The sequence below is a fragment of the Marmota monax genome, unplaced genomic scaffold (assembly GCF_021218885.2).
Source record: "Marmota monax isolate L192 unplaced genomic scaffold, Marmota_monax_Labrador192_F-V1.1 WCK01_AAM20220418_F8-fsc00081, whole genome shotgun sequence".
NCBI lineage: Eukaryota > Metazoa > Chordata > Mammalia > Rodentia > Sciuridae > Marmota > Marmota monax.
In genome coordinates, this window is record NW_026695234.1 from 4,613,108 (window position 1) to 4,628,891 (window position 15,784).

Sequence of the window (15,784 nt, forward strand, 5' to 3'; positions counted from 1 at the left end):
CAGAAATCTTTTTTGGGCAGCTTACTATTCATCCAAGACCTCTTGAGAGTATTTCCTTGACCTCTCCAGACGGTAGAGACCACAAAAATGGAACAGAGTGCTGAGGAGTGACTGAACATGGATACGAAATCATTATTTTGTAAGGTTTCAACCTCTTTGAGAATCTAATGAAAAACATCTTTTCCCCAGGAAAATGTATCAAGGCACAACTGTCTTTTCTTATTTTAAGGTATTTGGGATTGAACCCAGAGGCACTTAACCACTGAGTCACATCCCCAGCCCTTTTTTTGGGAGGAGGAAGGGGGTATGAGGGATTGAACTCAGGGGCACTCGACCACTGAGCCACATCCCCAGCCCTATTATGTCTGAGTTGCTTAGCACCTTGATTTTGCTGAGGCTGGCTTTGAATTTGTGATTCTCCTGAGCTGCTGGGATTACAGGAATGCTCCACTGAGCCTGGCTCCCAGCCCTTTTAATTTTCTTTTTCTTTTTGAGATGGGGATCTCACTAAGTTGCTCAGGGCCTTGCTTAGCTGCTGAGGTTAGCCTCAAACTTTTGATCCTCCTGCCTCAGCCTCCGAGATGCTGGGATTACAGATGTGTACCACCATGCCCAGCCAGATGCACAATTTTCTAATTTGGTTCCTGGACCCCTTAAGTACTTGGCATTCATTCCCTGGGAGGCATCCCAATCCACCCTCTTCCAAGCTTCCTTAGCAGTCCCACAGGTGAAAAACCCTATCCAAGAGGAACAGGGGTTCCAATTAGGACTAAGAGTACAGCCCTGGTAGCTCTACCTTCCTAGGTGAGCCCCATTCTTATCCATTTGATAGATCTACATTCATGGTCAAGTGTCTGGGGCCTCCATGGAGCTGACAAGTGCTCTAAAAAGAAATGGACAAATTCCACCAAAGGAGAACAACAGATGACTGTTAAACAAACCACGAGTCACTAAAAGGGGAAGAAGCGCAATTACTCAGCTCCTCTTTGGCAGCTTATCTCCTCATTACCTAATGAAGAAGAAATGAGTAACAGCCCAAGTGTTTCTTTTATTATCAAAAGCAAGTGTCACATACTCAGTGCCTCCAATCCTGTCCCTGAGGATAACCACAAATGTCCCTGGGGTGTAGGAGGAACTTTTAAGAGGAAAATGGCTGCCTGGATCTCAATGTTTTAGCTGATGGTGAGGAAAGGGTCCATGTAGGACCACTCACTCACCATCCATGGGCCTAAGGAGTCCTAAATATGGGAATGGATGTGAGCTAAGGATTTTAATCAAGGTCCAGCATGTTGAAGGGCTCATGGTTAAGCCTGATAACAGCTGCTGTAAAGAACACACCCATCCAGGATCCCCTCAAAGAATCCAAACTCCCCAGGATGCCCTATAAAATTCAGTGTGGCAAAAAAAATGAAGTCCTTAGTCTGCAAAATGATGCAAGCCTGGGCCAGATGGGACCACACTACTCTCAGCACCACTCCTAAAGGCATCCACTGGCAAGGACTGCCCACTAGGGACACTGCCACCTTTCTGGCTCAAACCCTAAGGCCCAGGGTAGGAATGGGTAGGCTCTGAAGCATTCAGACCATCTGGACCTCCGGCTCCTCAGCTATTCCTTGGAGCTTTTCCATGATGCCCACTGAGGATGGTTCAGGAGTTGGGGGGGGCTCTCCTGGGGCTTCTGACAGCACATAGTAGACAATCTCTCGCTGGCCCTGGGCATTGGTCTGATTCACCACGTGGATGACAGGGCTGGGGGTGTCCTGAGAGGCTGAGAGGGCTGTCCCCTCGCTGCCCCCACCCTGGTCTTCCACTTCTTCCTTAAGTCCTGGCTCCTCCAGCACTGTTTCAAGAATGATGCCCTGCAGACTGCTCTCATTCAGTGATGCTCCCAGGCCTGATCCCTCTTGGGGCTGCCTCAGTAGTTGCTGTGTCAGCTCTACACTTTCATAGCGAACCAGCTGCAGCCGCATGTAGCCATCTTCATGTTCCTTGTACCTGATGAAAGAGAAGCAGCAAAGACAGGCAAGATGCAAATGGCCTGGATATTGGCAAGTTAAGAGACAGACATGAGGGATGGAAGTCCTAGGATTCAAAGTGATAGGACAAAAGGTCAAAAATTGGACTATGTAAAAGTAAAAACAAAAGGGAAGAATTGTTACCCCAAATTAAAAATTTTATATAGAAACCCAATCTGAGAGACAGAGAGAGACACCTATATGAAAGGGCAGGAGCATCAAAGGGTTTATGAGAAGACCATGGAGCTAAGGGTCAAGATCCTTAGGTTCTAACACTAGTTCTGGTCACAGGACATTATGTACCATTTGCTGGGTTTGGCACTGTGCCTTAGATTAAAAAAAAAAAAAAAAGTCAGAAAAACAATCTTTGCTCCACCTCTATTCTCAGGATCTAGCCTAACATCTAGCCCAGATGGTACACATCAACAAACCAACAAATTCAAGGTTTTTAACTTGTTGGAAAATGTATGAAGAGCTGGGGATACAGCTCAGTTGGCAGAGTGCTTGCCTTGCATGCACAAGGCCCTGGGTTCAATCCCCAGCACCACCAAAATATAAATAAAATAAAAAAAGAAAATATATGAAAAAAATGTGAATGTGGGGTGGGAGTTAAAAGACATACCGAAAACGGGGGTGTCCTGAGGGCCACTTGAACTGGTGCTTCTTGCGAAGGTGCACAGTGAGGTTGTTGCCACGAGTAAAACATTTGTCACACACATGACATTTGTACCTTGGCTCTGAGTCTCCCTGACGGGGAGGGGAGGGAGAAATGAGGCTAGTTCTTCACCCCAGGTTCCCTCACACTGCTCCTAACCCTTTCCCACCAACAGCCCCACTCACTTCATGCACTTTGCGGTAATGGGACTTGATAGAGCAGAGGGACCGGGCACTGAAGCTGCAGTTCTCAAAATCACACCTGTAGGCTGGCTCCTTGCTGTGGGTGTCCAGGTGCTTTCGCAGGTCAATCAGATTCTTGCAGCTGCCAGGAGAAGTCAGAAGGGGTTGAAGGGCGTGGGAGACCATGGAAAATTAGCTCTTTTTTTTCTGGCCCCTAGTTCCTCTTACCTGTAGTCACAACAATCACATTTAAAAGGCCGGTCCTCACTGTGGCGAAAGCGCATGTGATTGCGGAGAGAGGAAGGCAGCGGGCAGGTCATGTCACACAGAGGGCACTTATAGTGATTCACTGAGAGAAACAGAGAGGAGGCTGAGATTTGAGGACTCTAGAAACTTGTAGAGCAGGCAGGGAGGTTGGGGCGGCAGGCCACTCACCATGGTTGCGCATGTGGTCCCTCAATAGCCGCTCTGTGGCAAATCTCTTGGAACAGTGAGAACACTGGAAGCGCTGCTCTGGGTGGGGTGAGCAGAAGAGAGAGGGACTATGCAGAGCAGTGGAGAGGCATGGAGAGGTGAGGGGAACCATCCCAGCAGAAAGGAACCACCCAAGGAACAAAAGGGAGCTTAGGGAGCTATGGATGGGACTTGGAGTCGAGAACCTGAGTTGGAAGTCCGGTTTTACCACTTACTAGCTGTGTGATCTCAGGTAACTGATTTAACCTCTCTGAGCCTCAGTTTCCTCATCTGCAAAAAGGGGGATAAGAAGCCTACCTCATGGGGCTGTTGTGAGGACTCCTTAGATAACTGTATAACAATGTCTGATCATAGACTATGGGAAGTACCTGAACCCAAAATAGGGAGGTAGCCAAGGTACAGATCTTTTCAGTGGCCACCTCCCCTGGGAAAATGCCCTCAACCCCTCTCCAAGCAGAACAGCCTGCAACCACCCTCTTCTCTCTGGCTGCTTACGATCCAATGAGGTCTGGCGACGGATGTGATCTAAGAACTTGGTATTGTTGGCAAACATGCCCCCGCAGGTGGGGCAGGCCACCACCTTCTCCTGGGTGTGGCTACGGAGGTGTTCTCGAAGCTTACAGCGGTCCTTGAAGGTACAGGTACAGCCTAGGAAGGAAGGCCTAGTCAGGCTAGCCACCCCTCCCCTTGAGGCTTATCTGCAGGACTGGTCCTACCCCTGGCTCCCCTAGCACCTCAGCACCCTCAAGTTTCTGGCAGAGGCCAGAGCAAAGAGGTGGCCCTACCTTTCCAGCCACACAGCACCACGTGATTGTCCTTGCCGACTGCTTGGTTTTCACAGCACAGGCTGTGTGCTTCCACATGCCGATAGAACCACTCGGGATTGTCGAAGGAGCTCTGTGCCAGGGCAACTTGGGGTGAGGACGGAGGGTGGGTGGAGGGACTCTTACCCCTATGTGTCCAAAGGGGGACTTCTCAGATCTCTCCCAAATTAACTTGGTAGGGATGGGAAACTGAGGAAAGGCACTACAGAGAATTAGAGAAATACTAGCAGAAATACAAAGCACCCTGGAAAGAGTCAAGGCAAGGTATCTTGAGTTAAGATCCCCAGCTTCCTCTCCCCCCTATTTCTGGTACTGCCAGCTGACCTCACAATGTTCCCATAGACACAGGAAGTGGTCAGGGATGTCAGGAATGACGTTCCGGCTCTGGAAGTCCAGGATGCAGGGGCTGAGGTCAGCCTGGTTTTGCAAGGCCTGCAGCCCCCACTGTTTCAGCTTGGTGTGGTAGCAGTGGAAGTAGACATGGCGGATGAGGTCAGCAGAACTGTCCAGAGAGCAAAAGCCACATTCCTGCCACAAGCAGGAGAATTCTTCCTCTGCAGAAAGGGGTTTAGAAGGAAGAGTCTGATACTTTCCAAGGCTCAGCTTGCCTTCCACCTGAGGCACTTAGTAGTACTCTGATCAAGTTATCATGAGTTCATTCAACAAATACTGGTAATTAATGACTACCAGTTATGTTTCAGGCACTGGGAATATAACGAGTAAAAGAGTGCTAGTCCTGGGCTGGGGATGTGGCTTAAGCAGTAACGCACTCGCCTGGCATGCGCAGGGTGCTGGGTTCGATTCTCAGCACCACATAAAAATAAAATAAAGATACTGTGTCCACCAAAAACTGAAAAATAAATATTAAAAAATTCTCTCTCTTAAAAAAAAAAAAAAAAAAAAAAAAAGAGTGCTAGTCCTTGCCCTCTCATAGCTTTCAGTCAGGAAATAAGAACACTGATCAAATAATCACAACTAAATATTAAACTGTGACTAGTGATAAGTGCTATGGGAGGGAGAACGTACTATAAAAGTATTAAACAGGAATAATTTTATGTATACAGAGGTGTCTTGGGAATTGTCCCTGTGCTGAGAACTAAAGGACGAATATTTATAAACAGGTGAAGAAAACATGTGATCTAGATAGAGGTAACCGTGTGTGTAAGGTCTATGCCAGAAAATCGGAGACCACAAGTACAGATGGCATGCATGGCATTTGCTCAGTTTCTGCAGTTCCTGAGAAAGATGTAGCCTTTCAACCTTGAAAACCTTCAGTCCTCCTTTCTCTCCTGTTCTGCTGAAGATCTGCCTTGCCTAGGAAGGCCCCATCAACTCTTCCAACCCACTTCCCATCTCTTTTGTATCTCTAAGCACCATTATTTTCAAAGCTTTTTAGGAATTTGCTTGTTTTGGAAAGTAGGTACTTCAGAAAATATAACCATCCCCTAATTTCTCTTTTGTATAAATATTATTTGACTTTATTATAGCTCACAGTCTCCTGATGGAGAACAGATTTTGAGGTGGGAAGACAGCATTTTCTTTTTTGGTACTGGGGATTGAACCCCGGGGGACTCAACCCCTGATTTACTTCCCCAGCACTATTTTATATTTTATTAAGAGATAGGGTCTTGCTAAGTTGCTTAGGTCCTTACTAGGTTGCTGAAGCTGGCTTTGAACTCGCAAGTCTCCTGCCTCAGTCTCTCAAGCCACTGGGATTACAGGCTTACAGGGCACTGAGAGACTATGCCCAGGGGTTTCCACATTTTCTGTAGGAAAGTCTTTCAAACTGTGCTGTGACCCATTAGGGGGTGAAGTCAATAACATGGACTGCAGACTACATTTTTTTTTAAATAAAAGAGAAATATTTCAGAGATCATTTAATAAGTATTTTGTTTCAAGAATTTCAAAATTTTTGTGTACAAGGTTGCCATAAAAATATATATACCTAACTGATGGTTGTAGTTTTCAAAAAGTGTGTATGTATTGCAGGGAGACCCTGCCACAGATTACACAATGCAATCTTTTTAAAAAATATAAAAGCAGCCAGGTGCAGTGGCACACCACTATAACCCCAGTGACTCCAGAGGCTGAGGTAGGAAGACTGCAAGTTCAAGCCCAGCCTGGGCAACTTAATGAGACCCTTTCTCAAAAGAAAAAATAAAAAAGGCTGGGGATATAGCCCAGTGGTAGAGAACCTATGGGTTCAATCCCTAGTACTACACAATCAATCAATATATAAAAGTGCATTTATCTGTATTTAATATACATATACACAGGCAGAGGGAGGTCAAAAAGAATGCTCAATAGAAGTACTGTCAGTAACTAACTGCCTCTTGGGGCTGAGATTGTGGCTCAGTGGTAGAGTGTTTGCCTAGCATGCACGATACCCTGGGTTCAATATCCAGCAGAAACATGCACACACAAAAAAAGGTAATTTTCTCATGATGGCAGGATGACAAGAGTTATTCCCTATATTTTCGTTGACTGTTTTTTTTTTTTTTAAATAAATGAGTTTACAATGCTTTTATAAACAAAAAAGTACAATTAGGGAAATAAACCAGCATTTTCCCAGGCTGCCTCTCCCTCTAGGAAAAGCAAAGTCAGATTTTCCACCTGTCCTTAAGCTCCTTCCCCTTTATGTTCCTTACCAAGGGGGTCATCCTCTTCCTCCTCTCCCTCCTCCTCCCCAGGGCCATGCAGATGCTGCTGCAGGTGCTGGGTGACGTGCTCACAGAACTCCTCCATGGCTGAGCACACAAAGGAGCAGGACCCCCACTCACACTGGAGCCCCAGGTTTTCTTTCCGGGGAACTTTCCCAGGAGGCGACATGACCTTCACCCTAGAGAACAGGAAGAAATCCATAGTTGCAAAGATTCCACCCAAGAGGCTGCTGGGGACACATATCTGGGCAGGCAGCCTGCTGAGAATCAATGAGGGTTTTGCCAGTGACCTGTAGAAAACTGTGCTTTTTTCAATAAGGATGGAGTAGCAGTTTCTCCAACCCCAGGAAGCTGCCTGGTGTTCATGGGAAGGGAGAACAAAAACTAACACTGTTGAGCATGTACCAGGTACTGAGCTAAACACTCTAGCAGACATTTTCTCATAAAGCTTCAGAGCAACCAGCCAAGAAACAATTATTCCAATGGGTGGAAGAACAATGCTTAGGTTCAAAGAGGCGACTTGGAGAAGCACCAGAGTTCAAATCCAGACCCCACTGCATACTAACTACTAGCTATGTGACTTTGGCCAGAATGGGGATGACAGATCTTTTTGTTCTGAATTTCTTATTTACTACATGTCAGGTACCATGTTAAACATTTTGTTTGCACTATGACATTTAATTGGCAACAGTACCCTGTAAGGTAAGCACTGTTTTTAACCTTATTTGTAGATAAGGACCTGAGAGCAGGAGAGGTTAACTGATTTGCCCAAGGCCACATAATACTGGTGTGTTAGGTCAGGTCAGGGTGACTCCAAAATTCATATTTTTTATATTTAATATAGCCTTCAGATGAACCTAGAAGTACCCTATTTCTTATTGGATCATATTATAAGTCCCCCAACCAGTCTTTTTTTTTTTTTTTAATATTTATTTTTCAGTTTTCGGAGGACACAACATCTTTGTTTGTATGTGGTGCTGAGGATCAAACCTGGGCCGCACGCATGCCAGGCGAGCACGCTACCGCTTGAGCCACATCTCCAGCCCCCCCAACCAGTCTTTTAAAGTGTCATTTTTTTTAAGAGAGAGAATTTTAATATTTATTTTTTAATTTTCGGCGGACATAACATCTTTGTTTGTATGTGGTGCTGAGGATCGAACCCGGGCCGCATGCATGCCAGGCGAGCACGCTACCACTTGAGCCACATCCCCAGCCCCTAAAGTGTCATATAATCTGTCTTTGCCTAACCCAATGGTCGACTCCACCACTCTCTTAACACCCGCCATTTATACTGCATCCTTAGTGTCCATTCCCAGAGGACTGGAGGTGTGGCTTATTGATAGATTAATTGCCTAGCATGTGTGAGGCCCTGGGGGAAAAAAGAAAGAAAGAAAGAAAAAAGAAAAGAAAACCAAAAATACAGTGCTGGGTGTACTTAGACATATAATAAATATGTGTATCAGAAAAATAAAAACAAAGTTGATGCATGCCTATGATCCTAGCTACAAGGGAAGGCAGGAGGATCACAAATTCAAGGCCAGCCTGGACAATTTAGTGAGACTCTGCCTCAAAATGAAAATAAAAATGGGCACAATCAGGCTCAGTGGCGCATGCCACTGGTATGCCAGTTTTCCCAGTGGCTCAGGAGGCTGAGGCAGGAGGATCATAAGTTCAAAGCCAGCCCTGGCAAAATTCAGTGACATCCTAAGCAACTTAGCAAGACCCCTTTTCAAAGTAAAAAATAAAAACAGCAGGGGATCTGATTCAGTAGTTAAGGAATCCTGGGTTCAATCCCTGGTACCAAAAATAATAATAATAAAAATAAAAAGGTCTGGGGCTATAGTTCAGTGGTAGAGAGGATGCTAAAATGCCTTGATCTTGTAGCCTGAAGTTCACCTTCTTGTTGGAAACTCTGATTTTTTTTAATACTTTTTTTTAGTTGCAGATGGGCACAATATCTTTATTTTATTTATTTATTTTTATGTGGTGCTACAAATCAAAGTGCCTCATACCTGCTGGGCAAATGCTCTATCACTGACCCACGACCCCAGCCTTCTCACTGATTCTTGTTACTCTCAAGGATAGACCTGAAAGAGAATAGGACATTGCTCCCCGTGGCCTGTCTGAGACAGATGGAAACTCTGGACATACTTAGTCTTTTCTCATCCTCAGAGAAGAATCTGGTCACCCTTGACACGAGTTAACACAGCATTGCTGGGTTGCTCAGAGACTAACAATGAAGCCCTATTAGGAGAAAATGTTGACTACTTTTATAATGTTGAGGTAAGAAAAGTAGGGAAAGCCTTCTGAAACCAGAAAATAAAATCCCTAACTTTCCAACTCTCCTACCACTCTACCCACACTGGCCTAACTACCTCAACAGCCCAGGAAAGGAACACATATTGAGGGCCTATGGCGTGTGAGCTCTGTGAACTCTCTCCACACTTCACTTCATTTGGTGTAGAAAAGCTTCAATTCCAATCCAAAGATCATGCTCTTTCCCATATACCATACTGCTTCTCTGGCTTCCTCACCCATCCATTCCTCCTCTCTTCCTCTCTGATTCAATCGTCCCTGAATGTACTACACTCTCCTAAAACTCTCTGCCTAAGCAACTTTTATTCAACCTTCAGAACCAAATGTCCCTTCCTTGGTGACCTCTTTCCCATTCCATCCATGTATATGCAAAACATTCCATTTCTTCTGCCCACAGTACTCTGTACACACTCTCATTGCAGCACTTGTTTCAAAGCAATGGAACATCTGCCTCCACTACAGTTAACAGTTGTTCAGGAAAGGAACTATCATTTATTCCCAGATAGGCTCAGAGCTTTGCACACCCTAGATGCTCAATAAATACTGGGCTATGATCACATTTCAGGAAGCCTTCCTAAATGACCTCATCCTTCAGCAATTATTATTACCTCTTTTTTCTATGGCTGAAGGGTTAACACCATGAAACTTCAACCCTATTTTTAGGCTGCGCATGGTCACTCATGGTCCTTTTAAGTATTCTATTTCTGCTTACCTAACTGGGCAATAAGCTGCTTCCAAGCAGCCTATATATGTACACTATGCTAAGCATAGTTCTGAGCACAAATATTCTAAACACCTACCTGGTTTACACTGGTGAAAAAGACCTAGAAGGCAGGCTAACTAGAGATCTAGAACAATCTGAAACTTAAGCAAAGCTCCTCAATTCCTTTCACTGCCCCCCTGCCTCTAATTTTTCTGTGTTTCTATTTCTACCCTAGGGAAATGTAGGACAGAATCTGCAGGCAAGGAATTCAAATGAAACAACTAGTATACTAGTTGAGAGCACTGGACCAGCTGTCAGAAATTTATGTTCAAGCTTCCTGTCTCAATGAATTTAGTTCTGTCTATTAAATATCTACTATATGCCAAGCAGTCCTAGGTGTTTTATAAGCATAAAAACTCATTAAACTGAGTAATCCCAGATACTAGAGAGACTGAGGCAGGAGGATCTTATGTTTGCCAGTCTAGACAACTTAGCAAGCTCTATCTTAAAGTTAAAAGGGCTGAGAATGTAGGTCAGGCCCTGGGTTCACTCTCTAGTACTACAAAAACAATGACAAAACCTCATTAATACAATCTTATTGAAGTAGGTACTATTATTACTGCACTATTTGCACTAATTTTTTTTTTTGTTATTGTCTTTTTTTTTCTTTTGGTACTATGGATTGAAACCAGGGGCACTTAATCACTGAGCCACATCTCTAGCCCTTTTCTATTTTGGGATAGGGTCTCCCTAAGTTGCTTAGGCTGGCTTTGAACTTGCAATTCTCTTGCCTGAGTCCCCCAAGTGGCTGGGATTACAAGTGTATACCACCACACCCGACCTATTACCCTATTTTATTTTACTACATTGGGGATCAAACCAAGGTCTCACACATGGTAAGCAAATGTTCTACCACTGAGACACATGTCCAGCTTCTTATTACCCCATTTTAAAGATAAGAAAATAGGCTCAGAAAGACTAAGTAATTACCCCAAGGTCACAAAACTAGGGCATGATGGTACAACTTAAAGCTAAGGGTTTGACTCCATGTTCCTCCTACATCTGCCTGTTTTAACCCTCCTATCCTATTCCCTCTCTACACAAACATACTTATATACACGATACCCAAAATATATTTAATTAAGTAGTTATTTTGTCAGTTTTCTCCAGTTAAGCTTAGGCTCCTAGAAAGTCAAGCCTGTGCCCTATTCAGTTCTACCCTTAGGGCATGCACATACCTACTAAAAGCTCTGGGAACCAAACTCGTCCTTAAGCATGCTAGGCAACCACTTTACTACATCCCAAACTCTTTTGCCATGTTTAAGGAAGCTTATAAATTACTATTTTATTTTGAACAAATCACTTAGCTTTTCTGAACCTATTTCCTTAAATGTAAAACAGGATACTAATATTACAGCCATGGGTTTTGGATTCAACAGGTCTGGTTATAAAGCTCATTTACTAACTACATGATCTTAGGCAAGTTACTTTAGCCTCAGTTTTCTGTACAGCACGGGGCTAATTATACGCATCTCACTGAATTCCAAAACTAGACTATGGATCTTAAAACGTTTAGCCTAACACACCGCGATAACTTAATATGTGTTAGCTATTAGTATGTTCGTTTCTGAACGTGAGACGTTCTAAGCACAAATTATGGTAAAAGGACAATAAAGGCAATCCAAAGGATTCCTAACACTTCAGCAAATCTTTGAAGAGGACATATGTTGTATACCAAGACATTGAATGAATGATATCAAGAAAAAGAGGGGCCCCGGTCCTAAACTCCCAAAGGTTCACAATTTGTCTGAAGAGATCGAAGACAGCGACCAAAACAAAGCACCCGAGGCGGGTGATCAAGACAGAAATCCCCCGTAAGCAGACAAAACAGGAAAGGCTCGCCTAAGCGGTGAGGCCCGGGCCAAGCCTTGAAGGACGGGCAGAATTTGGAGAGATATTTCCGGAGGGCAAAACATATCACCCGCGGCCCTACGGGCTTCCGGGAATCCTTCCCCCTAAACGGTGGCGGTGACCGAGTCTTGGCGGCAGCAAAGCCCCCAGACTAGAAAGCAGGGAGGTTCGAGTGGGGGTGAGGGGTCCAGGTCAGAGCAGAACACCGTGGCCAAGATGCAAGAGGAAACCTCAGCTAGGAGGCTCAGGAAGAGCCTAGCCTTAAATTGCCCCAGTAGAGCGCACCGAGCCACCAACCCCGCGGAACACCGAGCCAAAACTTACCCAGCGTCGGCTCCCGAGCTCTCCAGTTCTCCACCTCACACCATCTACCGGGAGGGCGTTTGAGCGACGGCCAGCGACAGCCAATCACCGATCTCGGACAGACTGGCAGCCAATGGTCGCTGCCTCTGACGGAACCCGTGCTCACCAAAACACGGAAGGGGCGGAAACGGTGGGTGGTGCTCGCCGTCGCGGCGGGAGTGAGGAGCAACCGGATGCGGGTAAGAATAGCGTGGGTCAGAGCCCGGGCTCCAGGGAGTCTAGGGGCCTGAATTTCCCCTATTGCGCATACTCGGCGCCCGGCACCAATGGGCATGCGCATTGCTCGAGCTTGGTGCCCTGCGGGGTCTCGTTGCTCTTTGACTCCTTGCTTTAGTTAGCTGGCTGCGTGGGCAACTTCCAGGAGGTGTGGTAGGCTAGCTGCCCAGCGCTGCCACCCGCTCGGCGCAAACTCATGGCCCTGTCTCCATCCTTAGCTGTCTTAAATATTGTTATTTTTGTGCCCGTTTCTCTTACCCCCAAATCTGCTTCGCTTGTCTGCAGGCTCAGTGAACGACAATACCATCCATCCACTCTTTCAGGTCAGAAACCTTGCAGTCATCTGCATTTTCCCCTTACTTTTCACACCCAGTCTATTGCCAAGTTCTGCGGATTTTATCTTTTAAAACAAGGATCTCTTAAATACGCCCCCGTTTATCTTTGCAGCCTCCGTCCTAAATCCATAAACGACGTCCAGCCCAGATTTCTCGTCAATCTAGCTGGTCCCAACTGCATGCACTCTTGCTTCGCTACACAGCGTCCTCCACGGAGCACTCACTATGATCTTAAAAACAAACAAACAACAACAACAACAAACAGATCTGATGAAGTCGCCACGCTGCTTTAATAACTCAGAGGCTTTCTATTATCTGTAGGGCAAAGCCCCCAAACCAAACCAAGCCTTTCAAATCATATCCTCCTCCACCTCCTTTCTTACTCCCGAGCCCTACATTTTTTTTTTCAGTTTCTCCGCATCTAACCTCCTATCACTTTTCATGCTTTGTACCTACTCTTTTTGCTCCCTGAAATAATCTTCCCCTTCTCCATCTCACACTTATTTGATTGATTACTACTCATTCTGGTCTCAGCGAAGATACTTCTTTTCAAACCCCGAAGTTTTCCTTGACAGTCCTTTCCTGTATTTCCCAGTACAGCTCCATCACATTATGGATATTATTTTGTTTACCTGTTTATTTGACTGCATCCTACACTAGTCTAGTCAGTGAGGGGGGACAGGGATTATGTCTCTTTCTTCACCTTTATAACCCAATCACTTAGTCCAGTGGCTGAAATTTAGTAATTTACTCAGTTCAAGTTGTCAAATAAGGGCTGGGGGTTGTGGCTTAGTGGTAGAGTGCTTGACTTGCACGCGCTCTGGGTTTGGTCCTCAGCACCACATAAATAAATAAAATGAAGATACCGCGTCCATTTATGACTGAATAATAAAAAAATTTTAAAAAGATGTCAAATAGGGCTGGGGTTATGGCTCAAGAGAGTGCTTGCTTAGCATGCTTGAGACACTGAGTTCGATCCTCAGCACCACATAAATGTAAAATAAAGATATTGTGTCCACTTAAAAACTAAAAAATAAATATTTAAAAAAAGATGTCAAATAATGTACCTTACAAAAATTCAGTGGGATTGACATTTTATTGACATAATTTTCTGTATCTTCTAACCTAAAAATAAGCCTAATTTATATAATCAGAAAACCCATTAAATGTTTAATAAGTTTAGAGATGCATTAAAATAGATCATGATTGGGGGTATATCTCTGGGCACTCAGCACCACATAAACAAAATAAATAAAATAAAGGTACTATGTCCATCTATGACTAAATAATAAGAAAAAAATTTAAAAGATGTCAAATCATGTACAAATCATATACCTTAGCATTCATTGGGATTGATATTTTATTCCCTTATAATTTTTTATATCTTCTAACCTAGAAATAAACCTAATTTATATAATCAGAAAACACATTAAATGTTCAATATAAATAGGTTTAGAGATGCATTAAAATGGATCGTGATTTGGGGTATAGCTCAGTGGTGGTACAATGTTTGCCTAGTATATGGGAGGTCCTGGATTTGTTCCCCAGGACTGCAAAAGAGAAAAGAAAATGTCCAGTTTGTGCATAAGTTTTGTTTTGAACAATGCAAGAGTGAATTATAAATTGTACGTTGCCCCCTGCCCTTTTATTTTGTGGTATTGAGGATTAAATCCAGAGGTGCTTTACCACTGAGCTACATCCTCAGTCCTGTTTTTTTGTTGTTGTTAATTTTATTTATTTTGAGACAGGGTCTTGCTAAACTGCCGAGGCTGACTTTAAATTTGTGACCCTGCTGCCTCAGCCTCCTGAATTGCTAGGACTACAGGCAGGTGCCACTGCACCTGGTGCTTGGTCCCTATTTAAAAATATAATTCAAAAATAACATGGGGCTGGGGTTGTAGCTAAGGGGTAGAGCACTTGCTTTGCACATGCGAGGCACTGGGTTTGATCCTCAGTACCACATAAAAATAAATAAAATAAAGGTATTCCATCTACAACTAAAAAAAATTAAAAAATAACAAAATATATTTTTTATCAACTTTATTCATTCAGAAGTACATTTATAATAGTGCTTCATGAAATGCCAATTTCGTTTTAATTCCATTTTCAGTGATGAAAATGACCATTAGCTTTATTTTAGCAATTTCATGAAGAAAAAGTTAAGTTACAGAGCTGTGTGAACATAGGTTTCAGAGCAAACTTTCAGTATTGCTCTGGGACCAATCTCTGTTTCTGCATCTTAAAGCAGTGTCTTGTTGTCTAGCATAGTTTACTTCCACCTCAATCAGCTTCTGTTGAAAACAAGCCACAATTTTGGCTGGATAATCCAGACATATGCTGAGATTTGTTATTTTTTTAAATTTTTGTAGTTGTAGATGAACAGAATGTCTTTTTTGTTGTTGTTGTTGTTTGTTTATTTTTATATGGTACTGAGGATCAACCCCAGTGCCTCACGCATGCCAGGCAAGCGCTCGGCCACCGAGCTATAGCCCCAGCCCCTGAGATTTGTTCCTTAAAAGCTGCTACAAAAAAATTAAAGCATAATTCATTCTCATTAAAAACGGTGGATCTCTTTTGAAAGTGTGAAATGGATAAAGTTGATGAAATTATATTTCATATTTCTTTTGCCCTTTTTTCGTGGTGCTAGGCAAGTACTCCACCAAGCTACATCCCAGCCCTGCATTAATTTTTAAAATTACTATATTTGAAATGAGATCAGGATTATCTTCACTATAACAATATGTGACTGCATTGATCTCTGGGTGCTCAGCACCACAAGCTGAGTATAATTTCCAGTTACCATGTATTCAATCCTAGGTCCAGTGGGAATCTGAGATCTGCCCTCCATCAACAAAAGTTTCCCATGATATTATAAGTTCATGGTGTTTGCCTGTCTATCATACTGGTAAACAAACTGCTCCTTGGTAACTACTATAAGTCACATTTATCAGGCTACAGAAAACAGCTTGAAAAATCTCTCTTGAGTTTTCAAGACCTAGATTTGAACATTTTACTATATAAAAATTAACCAAATACTAAATATCTGCACTTCTAAATATCCCATCTTCTGTGACTAAAATGGACAGGAGCATAGGGAATATTAACAATTTCATGCTCTCTACCCAAAGGC

The 15,784-nt window shown here is 43.7% G+C and overlaps 1 protein-coding gene across 6 annotated transcripts; it reads right to left on the reverse strand.

Annotated features, from left to right (window-relative positions):
- Positions 1-1,028: 1,028 nt before the first annotated feature.
- Positions 1,029-12,149, reverse strand: Hinfp (histone H4 transcription factor). 6 transcript variants are annotated; one of them, XM_046438754.1, is made up of 10 exons: positions 12,065-12,149; positions 6,799-6,989; positions 4,475-4,704; positions 4,112-4,223; positions 3,822-3,974; positions 3,288-3,365; positions 3,081-3,201; positions 2,856-2,994; positions 2,638-2,762; positions 1,029-1,995 (listed from the first exon to the last, which is right to left on the reverse strand). In XM_046438754.1, exons 2-10 carry the CDS (start codon positions 6,977-6,979, stop codon positions 1,578-1,580), a joined length of 1,557 nt encoding a protein of 518 aa, XP_046294710.1. In that variant the 5' UTR covers positions 6,980-6,989; positions 12,065-12,149; the 3' UTR covers positions 1,029-1,577. The 6 variants fall into 6 exon arrangements, with proteins under 6 accessions (XP_046294710.1, XP_058433162.1, XP_058433161.1 ...); XM_058577179.1 differs by lacking the exons at positions 6,799-6,989; positions 12,065-12,149 and having other exon boundaries at positions 4,112-4,278; positions 4,475-4,608; XM_058577178.1 differs by lacking the exons at positions 6,799-6,989; positions 12,065-12,149 and having other exon boundaries at positions 4,112-4,352; positions 4,475-4,608.
- Between the last annotated feature and the right edge of the window lie 3,635 nt (positions 12,150-15,784).